The sequence below is a fragment of the Atta cephalotes genome, assembly GCF_000143395.1.
Source record: "Atta cephalotes unplaced genomic scaffold scaffold00005, whole genome shotgun sequence".
NCBI lineage: Eukaryota > Metazoa > Arthropoda > Insecta > Hymenoptera > Formicidae > Atta > Atta cephalotes.
Genome location: NW_012130069.1, coordinates 7,773,387 through 7,785,886, shown reverse-complemented (window position 1 = coordinate 7,785,886; position 12,500 = coordinate 7,773,387). Strand labels below are relative to the sequence as shown.

The following is a 12,500-nucleotide window of genomic DNA, read 5'->3' as shown; positions in this document are numbered from 1 at the left end:
TTCAGAGAATATTTTTAAAAAATATAAAGAAGCGTTTAATCAAATTTCTGTCAACTACGTTACTCATGACAATACGAAACAATACGAACAATATTGACAGTATCTTTAGAAGTTTAAAAAATACTGCCAATTTGGAATACTATTTTACCATTATCTTGTCGTTAGATACAGAATGTCGTACAACTATTAGTACAGATTCTGATTGCTTAAATATATATGTTTTAAATTATTAAATCGAGTTTGCTTAGCAAAAATTAATAGGGATCATTATTTGTCACAAGTTTTTCGTCAATGTTCAATATTTTGATAAATAGGATTTTTGTGCAGAATAAAATAAAGAATAAAGAGAACAATTTTTTACTTATTTATATCTTAGAATTTATTTATTGTATGTGTTGAAAAATTTAACTTATTGTTAATTTAATATCATTTTATCAAAATATTTTATTTTAAAATCATTTTATCAAAATATTTTATTTATTTCGATGCTAAAGAATGTTCAATATTTAAATTTTTTATTTTATCTTTTATTTTGTAGCATTTAAATATATACTGAGGATTTTTCTCTATGTAATTTTTATGACATGCGATATTATTGCAGAATTGATCGGAACTAATTAAAAATTAAAAACCGAAAATATAATCTGAGAACTGTAACAAGTTCAACTAGTATTCTTGACTAATTTGTTTGATTTCTTGTATTACTTATGATTTGATAATTTTTGTTTGTGTTCTTGTACTCTCTGAACCATCTACTTCGCTAGGCTCTTGCTAGTTCTAGTTGATTTATTATTATCCAATCAATCAGCTACTTACCTATAAAATAATCACAAAATAATTGTAAATAACTTATGAAGTTGAAGTTCAAGCTCTTTAAGAAAAATGTCACATTTTACAGTTATATTTATCTTATAATTACAATATTTTCGTAATTTACAAAGTTAAAAAAATTATGGAGATATTTGCAATTTCCGAAAGAAAAAGGAGAAGAGACAATGCGCAATTATGGTGAAATCAGACAAAACGAGGAGAAATTCGAGCTGAGAAAATATAAATGACGTCAAATGATACACGAGACACACGATTGAAAACTAGAGATAACCCATTATGTCTCAAAATTAAATTCTTTCGGAATTGAAATAATCAATAGAAAACTGATAGATTTGTCAGTAGAACAAGATAGTCACTCTTTTCAAACACTCCCGTGTAAGCATCAAATTTTTTTCAATCAGATAGTTCAAGATGCATTAAGATCATTTAATTATCCTAATGAAATAAATAATAGAATGAAAACAGAGTTATTTGATTTAATTCTTCTTCATTCTTATTTTATATATTAAATAAAATTTTATATATTAAATAACAGTGTACGTAAATTATTAAAACAACTTAACTATTAAATTAAAGATAACTGATTCGTATTGCGAAATCTCACGAACTTTTATCAGATTCTATTAACAAATCTTACATGATGGGATATAACGGGTTATGCTCTGCGCCTTAAGCGCCTTCGTACATATGCATGAGCAACATAACGTGAAGACGCAAATACGCCGATCTGTTGAAAAAGAAGAATTAGGCTAGAAGGAAAAATGAAAAGAATAATAGTATAATAATTATAATAATATAATAATATTATTAATATATTATTAATAATAACATAACAATAATAATAAATAACGCTGTTACTCTGATTGTATATAGTTCTGTAATGTTATATATAGTACCATATAGGAACGACAAATATACTATAATTAATTAAATACACGACATACACCGTACACCAGGGCGCGCACCTGCGCGAAACAATCGATAACGATTAATTGTATCTTAGTTATTTACAACCAAGATAAAAAAAGAAATTGAATCGTACGAATTTACGTACGGAATAAATGATGGGAAAAAGGGAGGATAGTCGAAGAGGCGTTAAAAAATAATGTTCGCGTTGCGACATTTTCTAAAATCGTTTTCTTTTCGGTGAAATATTTGCAATTTGAATGGCGCGATATGCATGAATGTAGTCGATGCTTATCGCGAAGGGCATAGGTAAATCCAAATTAAAAATCCATTTCATGTTGCTCTTACTAGTGAACTTATTCAAAAAAATTTACATTTCAAGTAACTATTAATAATATAATCGATTTCGTAGAATTTCCATTGAGATATTGATATTTCAGGATTTTTCTGCTATTATTATTTGAATATTTACGAATGGATGGTGGTACAATTATAATCTTACGTTTTGTTAGAAATTTGTAACATTATAATTTGCTTAATTATTATTTCATCATATCATCTGACTGCGCAATCAGTTTTCTTCATATCATTGACATATAATTAAGCATTAAGAAATGTAATTTATTAAACATATCAAATAAGTTATTCTACAATACGAATTTAATATCTTAAGAAATTAACTTTTTAATATTATAATTGGCTTTTATATTGCGATTTTATTTCGTTTAAATATTTTATTGTTATCTTCTCTTCAAGTAAATGCTAATTACAGAGAAAAAAATTTTTATTCTTTTGCCCTATGCCCTTCGAATAGTATTCAATTGTCTACAACGTAAGTAGACATGTGACTTAATTATTATCAACATATATGTAAGTATAAATGATAAATCATTTTCGAAACGTCAACATTTATCGATAAATGATAATTGACGATGGAGAACAATTACATGATTAATGCTGCATACTTTATAAAGTCAATAAATAAGTAACACAGAGATTGATCTCTTGTTTTAAAAAACGTGTATTCCAACATACACGTTTGAATACAGCTTTATTCCACGAAATAAAAAGGAAAAGGAAATCTCGCCGACAAGACAAAAAGAGATATAAAAACCTTTTGTACGATTTCGAGATCTTCTTTGTATATAATAATTAATCAAAAACGAATTTTGTGAAAATTATATGCACAATTGTTAAACGGCGATAATTATTTCAATTTGTCTATAGGCATGGATGTAATTATTTGAAGAAAAAAGAAATTACCACATTATATCACAAAAACAATTAAATCATCGATGTAAAATATTCAAAAGTTTAAAAACATCAATCAAACGTTCGAGTCAATTCTATAACAAATAAATAATTTTGATTGTAAACATATACCGAATATTGACCTCACATAATGAGAATTATGTCGGCCTCTTCAGATTAGTAATTTGTAAATTCATTTAGTAAGGTGATATTTTTAGAGAGATAAATCAGGTAGATAGGTCGATAGATAAATCGGTAACTAAAATCAGGACGGCGATAGACAGAGTCAGACTCGCGTATCATAGTGAATTTTTATGTACATAACGTTCATTATCGCATATCTCGGAGCTTAACCCCTTAAACGGACTTGACAAATATGCTCTTCGCGAACTCAATACTGCATTATGTAAAGAGTCAATAAAATCGTTCCCAAAATTCCTCAATCTACACGAATATGTTTTACATAAAATAATCTTTAGCCGTAGCCTAATCAATGACATAAATATCAAACGATGAAAATATTTTATTAATCGGTCCACTTTGAAAGCTGGACGGAAATATAACAAAAACAGGCTTTCCCTCGAGGATTAATAATAATCGGCTTCAGATGTGAATAGAAAGGATGTGAATAGAAAATTTCACATCTTTTCCAGGAGAAAATGATCCGTTCGATTTTCATCTTATGGTGATGAACTCGAGTCATTTGTGCAACCTAGTGAAAGCTTTACGTGTGCCTCATATGATCAACATTACTATCAGTGCAAGTAATATTACCATCATTATGAAATAAGCTCTATTCAATCGGTAATACCCTCGATAGTCAAGATTGTCAATACTGTTAAGCATTAACAGTAATCGAAAGCGTTCGGAATTTCGTAGCTCTATTTAATATTGAAAGATACTGTTACGTTTGATTATAATAGTATGTCTAATTAATACCACAAACAACTATTACAACGATTACCAGTAAGCTCTTATGGAATACGAAAAGATCAACTATCGAGAACGATTATACTATTCCTCGATTATACTATTCATTTTTTTATTACTTTCGCATTGTTTAAGAATCAGAAAATCGATAGAAATTGTTCTTATTATCCTGACAAAGTGGGAAATGATCGTGTCTTCTATTATACTAAAGAAAGACTACTAACAAGGAACTATCTTTGTCCAATTTTTTCCTCAAAATATGTTATTAAACATTTAAATCTGAGAGATTCTGTATTTCTTATTGCGCAATTTAAAAGATGAAACAACTTTCTAAAACTTCGAAGCTAAAATCTTTTGACATTCAACAAATTCTTTTCGATTTATTTATTATATTAAAAAATTTTGAATTAAAATTTAATTGGTGTTTAAGCTAATACAAGCTTTAGTTTGTTATTTTAATTAGCTTTTGCCGAAAAACAAAAAGAAATAGTAAAATTATTCCATGCTTATTTTTAATTTTGATCTCCCCCGTTCTTTCAAAATTATTTAAACCTTATTAGAAAAATATTGTAATATCTTTTTTTAATCAGTCATGTAAGAATTGATCTATTATATATTTTTCTTTCTAAAAATAAGTTATTATAACATGATATTTCTGTGAATTACTCTAAAAAAATTCTAATATGATATTGTATAATGCCCAATTTCTTCATCACTAGATAATCCAAGAGATAGATCCCAGAGTGCAATGGAGATATCTCATGGATAAGGATAATTATCCGCAACTTATTTGGAAGTGAAGAAATTGAGCATAAGTGTTTCTTTATGTTGAAGCAATGATAAAAGCTATAAGAGCGGCGATAAAAACTAAAAAAAATCTATATTTTTCTTCGAGGTATATTTATAATGAAGTTGTGATAACAGCATATTTCTAATTGTTAACTAGTTAAAGTATTGGATCAGTGCAAAAATTCGTGCCCGATTTATTATTCAAAGTTCAAACAGCTGCAATTTTGTTAAAAATAAACAAAATTTAAATTTAAAAAATGAGTTTTAAAGCTTGAAATCTCTCTATTTTTGAATGATTATTATATTTTTTGAGTTTGCATGAGTTTTGTCATTTTTACATATAGAAAACTATGAGCTGAAAAAAATAAAAAAATTTTTTTTCACTTTGTAAATGTAGCATGTCCAAAAAAAATTTTTTTTAATTTTCGACTCTTTATTATAAAAACTTGAAACTTTCCCTACAAAATTTTTTTTAAATGTTCCTACGATTTTTTATTATTGAGTTATTGCAAATTAAATAAAATAAATATTTTGACTTTGATTGCTCATAATTTTATCAAAACACACAATTTATCAAACACACATCACAATTTAAAAAAATAGATTCTAGAAAACTTAAATTCTCTCAGAGAATAGAGTAAGATTTAGATTTTATTTTATTTTTAACAAAAATAATAGCTATTTGAAGTTTGAATAATAAATCGGGCACAAACTTTTGTACTGATCCAATATTATTCTCGAAAAATGAGTGATTTATAAAAAAAATTATTATTATCTTTAAATATTAAGGAAATTTTTGTGAATAACGTCAAAATTTTTAAATTTTTATTTCTGATTTTAGTTCATTCCTAAAGCCGAACGTTGATCACTACACAAATAGTAATAAAATTTGATAAGATGTGCAGAAGATTGACGTCTTTACACAAACACAAGCGTTTTGTAATATTGAAAGTTTGAAGATAATAATAATTCTTCTCCTAAGAGTCACTCATTTTTTAAACAATTTACCTTAATTAACAGATAAAGAAATATATTATTACAACTTCATCACAAACACATCAAAGTAAGATATATTTAATTAGCTTTTATCACCGCTCTTATCACCAATCTGATAGTTTTTATCACTGCTCTAAAACAAATACATTCTAAGATATCAAATATATTAAAATTATTGATAATATAATGAGATTCTTTTTTATTAAAAATAGCCTCTTAAGTATTTATTTTTATTTTATAATTAAATATTAAACTCCAATCAATCTTAATTTTTATTCTATTTTTTAAAATGATTTTATTATGATCGAAGATAATTAAATAAAGTCGAAACGTCTCGTTATATCATTATTGAATATTTTAATAAATTTGATTTTGTAATTTATTGCTATTAACTTTATTTTGTTCGCTTGCTAATTAACTTTGATTTTATTTTAATTATTTACACAAACCTTATTTTGTTAAAAATAATAAACAATAAGGAGTATATAAACCAAATTGCAGGATGTTATTGCAAATTATATTCTTTAAATACAATTAAATTATATTCTGTAAATCTTTCAACTGTTATCCAGTCATCTTCAGTACAACAAATTGCTAGATAGACGTTAATTTACAAAAATTAAATTAGCTTATTATGATAAATAGATAAATAGATAATTTACAATAACATCCTATAGTTTGGTCTATATATTCCTTATTATTTATTATTTTTGACGTAATTCAAAGAGCCAATTATCATTATACTTGCTTATTTTACTTAGCTTTGGTCGAAAAACTAAAAGTAATGCTATTACTTTTAGCTTTTCGACCAAAGCTAAGTTATTATTCCATTCCTTATTTTTAATTTTTATTTCCCAGTTTTTTCCTAAATTAGTTAAATTTTATTAGAAGAATATTAGAGTATCTTTAATCAGCTCTATAAATTAATTGATTATAGTGATTGATTATATACTTTTCTTTCTAAATATAGAATATTGTGATAAGATGACATTCTATGCAATCACTATATAATAAAATCCAATATATTGTGTAAGTGTCTTGTGAATTATCAAATCTAATGAAATAATTTATTACAGTGAAGTTAATCACAAAAACAAGTTTTAGATGAATCATATTACATTAGAACAGTCATTGAATTTATTTACGTATCAGTTTTGAATAATTTTATAATAATAATTAATTTCTTTACATTTTTTAAAAGATAAATTATATATGTAAAACGAATAAATTAATTTTATAATTAAAAATATTATAATAATATTTCTTTTAATAAATAAAGTTAAAATATTTTTTTTTAAAAACAAATGGAATATTTTTTGTAAAAAACAAAATAAAAATTTTGTCATCATCATTTGATTTTATGATTAAAATAAAGCAACTCTAATTTAAAAATTAAAAATTAATTCATTTGAAAATAATTGAATCATACATTATTAATTTTTTAATTTTATTATTTAACTTCTGTCTTTTTTTAACTAATTATCATCCTCTATTAACAATTCAGTTAATAACATAAATAGAAAAATTGGCACTTAAATGATGTTCCTTGTTGATAGTAATTGGCATTATCATCACTGCCGGGTTTAATGCTGCTTATCGTGTTAATTTATATATCAGAATATAAAGATCATATTTTTCGGGAAAAATTCAAAAGCAGATCATTGAAATATAATATTGTTTCCTGCATAAATATTCCATTATTCATGTTCCCTACTTAGAATAAAATTCGCAAATAAAATTATGTTTAAACATTTTCAATTTTTATTAAGTAATAATATATATATATATATATATATATATATATATATATATAAACACAAATTAAGCATTCAAATGTCATATTAAACTATGATGATTTCTATACTCGCTACGTAACAAACTAAAGAGAAACAAAATTGATTATTCAGTAAAAATCATTGTTAACTCAATTGTGAAAATTAATACAGTATCTCATATATCGAATAGACATGATTATGACCCTAAGTGCGCAAACTTTATCAGTACTGATATTTAATTTTATTCGCTTATATAAAACTGAACTATAAACTGAAACTATTTCAAATTTTGATATTTCTGTATTATCAGTTCTTAAATTAAAATCTTCAGAATTTTGAAAATAATTAACTTAATATTTTAATTAAATATTTCAATAATATTTTAATTGCTAATTTAATATTTTAATTTACACAAGGTAATCACATTTACATATTTCTGTTAAGATAATTATTATGTAAATGTTAAAAATGCGTATATCTGCAATGTAACTATCTAAACTTATGCGAAGATTAATGAATATATTCAGTACTAGTTTTATGTAAATCAGTGATAAATTTTTGACCGATCGTTTCATTATAATGTAATAAATTTAGATAATTTATTACATTATAATGTTATATATTTAGATTAATAATATAACTTTATTTAAAAATATTGAGAAAAATCTGTCATGCGAACCTTCAAGAATAAATGGTGCCCGTATTATTGTGTTCTAGTCTGTACTACATCGAACATCGATTGTTGCCATCTTTATAAGACCATCGTGACGATTATCTATAATCATCATTATTGTGGACTATACAAATAAAAACAAAACAAAAGATATACTAAAAAAAAGCTATGTCACTCTTGCACAGGTGCATTTCATTTCGATAATGTCGGCAAGAAAGAAAAAATTGACTTCATTCGAAAGTAAATTTAACATCTCGATAAATATAATATTAAGCTTCAGCAAAAATCTAATCAGAAAATTTGTTTTAGAAAAATTAGAGATATAAATAATTTCGAAAGAGTTAGATTAATAATTTTTCATGTACCATGAAAAACTAAATTATACTGTCATCAATAATTATAGTTTTAAGTTAAATTATTTAAATAAAGATAATTCGTAAATAATAACATATTCATTAAAGATTCAAAAATAATATTCATAATTTGCAATTATAATGAAATGATTTTTTACCTTTACAGATAACAAACTTGTCGGCCAATTATTTAATGGTCGACCTTGCCAACAATTCTCTGTCATATCATCAATGCAAGGCTTTATCAGTTAACCAAGCCTTCTCCCTTCTCCCATCTTTCCTTACGTCGCACGAGTCTCTTTGAATAAACAAAATGTCCTTGGCTAGCTCGGGATAGCCATTTTGCAAATTACATTTACATAAAACTTGTAAAATTATCGGGCTTGATGCGCACTGGAGAAGTAATTTATAAAAAATATAAATTACGGATTTTCACAAATCTAACATTTTGTGAAAAGCGTGTCGTAATTGTCGCCAATAATTGAAAAAAATGATCGCCGATTTAAATTTAATACGAAATAGATGTAAAAAAATTATTATTTGTCATTAGGAGTCTGCTTTTCAGTTAATTTTTATTTTATCGCTACTTTTTTATGCACATATGTATATCATCAAATATACATTTTTTTTTTAAGATAAAATATAAGGATAGGAATTAATAATTCTATATTATAAAAACATTTGATAATACAATATGTTTTTTATGGATATGATATATTGATATTACATACTCTAATATTTTTTATAATATTAGAGTATAATATATATTTTATAATATTATTTTATACAATATTTTTGTACTCTAATATTTTAAAAAGACTTAAGAAAATATTCTAACTTTATCATTTAATATATTTTTCTTTTATATATTTTGAATTATATTAATATATTATCATTTTTAGAAATATGTTAATAAAGATTTGTTTTTTTGCATCGGATCTATCTTATTACAGAGAATAAAAGTGTCCAAGAAATATTTTACGAAATATACATCCGTCAATCACGGCGACGTTCTCCACGCTTCCATGCTTGTTACGCGACGAATGTTTCTATGTACGTGTACAATGTTAACCTGATAGCCTGCGAATTGCTGTGCGGCGAATCGCGCCATGTAGGAGTATAATGGAGTTCATCTCTTGTCTAGTCAGGGTTATAAATAAATAAATTTGTCATTTAGTCATATTTCACTCTTATCGCTGTGAATACGTAAAATACCTTTTCTTTTGTTCATTGAGAGCCCGAATAAGCGGACGGAATTAATAATAATTTCCATAGATATGTCAAAAAACGAGGATGATAATTAAATGTATGATGCGATTGTCTATATTAATGTGTTATCATCGATTATTACTTGTCATTATTATCAAATGCAAATTATTATGATTGCGACTATTATTAGTTACTCACTACAGCTATATAATACCTTTGTAAATGAGAATCAAGACACACTGAGGGCTAGGGAAAAGAGAAACTTAATAAATTGAAATTCTATTAACCCAAAGGCGTTTGACTGTTATTTAAGTCTATTTATTTTATTCCCAACAGCGATAAAAAAATATTGAAAGATGAAGAAATAAAGAAAGAAAAAGTAAGTTGCACGTTACGTAATTACAACTATTGCTGAGATATAATATCCCATACCCTCTTACAAAACATGTTTTACATTTCCAATGAAATGGATATTAATTTTACATCGGATACTGAAATCCATTTTCACTAAGAACGTAGGACATATACAGACTAAAATAATATATATTATAAATCAATTAAATATATAATTTATTAAGTATTAATATTCATTATTATTAATGTATAATAATAACAAATAATGCTGAACATATATTAAACATAATTCGATTATGTTAAAAAAATTTATCTTAACAAACAGTTAAAAAAAAAAGGTTAAAAGTTTATCTAATCAATTGTTTCTGACGATATATACTTAACCTGACTGCAATGAAAACAAAGGTTTAAAATGTAACGATACATGATATATAACATTGTATTTATTGATTAGTATTTTTTTGTCGATTTTTGTTGTTCTTAAAATCTAATTACAAAAGTATAAAAAATTTGAAGAATTTAAAATTATGAATTTAAAGATCTTCATGTAAAATAGATGTCGCAATACATTCGCTGTTTTGTGGTGAACTATGTTAAAGGAATATGTAAGCAGGAACATGATCTATGCAAATCAAGAGAAAATAATAAAGTGAAAAAGATCATATATTAAGAAATTGTTTATACAAAAATAATAAATATATAATAATAAATATATTCAATATAAATTCAATATAATATTTTAAAAAATTTATTATAATTTTTATATAAACAATCTCAATATATATAATCTTTTTCACTTTGTTATTTTTTATTGATTTGTATAGATCAAATGTTTCTGCTTATATGTTCCATCTTAACGTAGTTCATTATATAACAACAAATGTATTGCAATATCTGTTTTACATAAAAATGTTTAAATTTATAATTTAAAATTTTTCAAATTCTATATAATTTTGTAATTAGATTTCAAGAACAAAAATCGAATAAATAGTGTTGAAATTTTAATTTAAACGATTGTTTACTTTGGTACTAAATTTATATTAATAAAATTGCATAATACAATATACGTCTAATCCTATACTTTTCTTCGCACGCAATTATAAACCTTGAGTTTAATAATAAATTAAAATTTTCATATCTATTTCATATCTATTTTATTACGTTTTTTGTATTCATAAATTCAAAGAAAATATTCTCTCAATTTCAAAAGATACTTTGAACTTCATTTTTTACATAATCATGCTTGATAATATGCCTAAAAATGCATTTGTGATTAAAGATTTATTGCACTTAAGATTTAATATATATATTATTATCTTAATATATTATTGGTAGACAAATTTTGTGATCAACTGTAAAAATCTAACGAGTAAAAAATTTTAATAAAAGGACGTAAATGTACAAGAAATTAATTTTATTATATCAACTACATTATTAGCGAAAAAAAGTGATCATTATAAACATTGTCATGAGTATTCCAAAATTTACAAATCGAAATATCAGTAACAAAGTTACCGAAAAAATAAGTTATAAAAGTATTTGGAATTTTTTATTCTGAATAATAGTTTTTATTCTGAATAATAGTTTTTGAGATATAATCTCAATTATAATTAATAAAAGTAAATATTTTTGACGGCATGTTCAAGCAATAAATGCTATTCAATGCTACTAATTGAAGAGAAAAAGCCATATTGTTATGCTATTCTTGCAAATCCAAGACATATCAAATGTCAAGGCTTTTTTAAATTATATCTTATCACGAGATTGTAAAATTTATATATAAAATATATTTTTAATATAGCTTTAATATATTTTTTTCACATTTTGTATCATAATTTTATTCTCTAATAATTTTTTTATTTTATTTAAATTTATGATTTTTATTTTTTAAGTTATATTTAATGTACAGTCATGTTCAATATTTTTAATGACGTTAATATACGTAAACAATATGTAAAATCATATTAATGATTATCAAAAATTTTAATAGTTTAATTTTATGCAATTAAAATCAATAGTGATCTTATAGAATTCAAATATATATTAAAAATTATTGTGTACCACTATTTGGTACGACAAATAATAAATATTTTAATAACTTATTTTTTAAGAATTTTCTTGCGATTTTTATTCAAAAATTTCGGAACACCCTATATGTATACAAAATAAATAATGTTATTGATATAATGATAATAACGAATAAATTTTACATCTCTCCCACATTATTTCTTTGAATACATTTCTCATTTACTATACACAACACGACACGACACACACACACACACACACACACACACACACACACACACACACACACACACACACACACACACACACACACACACACACGACGCGACGACGCGACTACGTACGTTCTTACTTACTTACGTTTCGTTTACGTACGTACCTAACTAACCGTAACGTAAGGTTAGG

The 12,500-nt window shown here is 24.5% G+C and overlaps 1 protein-coding gene across 1 annotated transcript in view; it reads left to right on the top strand.

The window, feature by feature from the left end:
* LOC105626640 (4-nitrophenylphosphatase-like) overlaps window positions 1-12,500 on the top strand; it is a 27,556-nt gene that overhangs the window by 1,079 nt on the left and 13,977 nt on the right. The window contains exon 2 of the mRNA XM_012207933.1: window positions 3,642-3,752. Within this exon, the coding sequence (XP_012063323.1) occupies window positions 3,642-3,752 (111 nt within the window). The remainder of the gene's footprint in view (window positions 1-3,641; window positions 3,753-12,500) is intronic.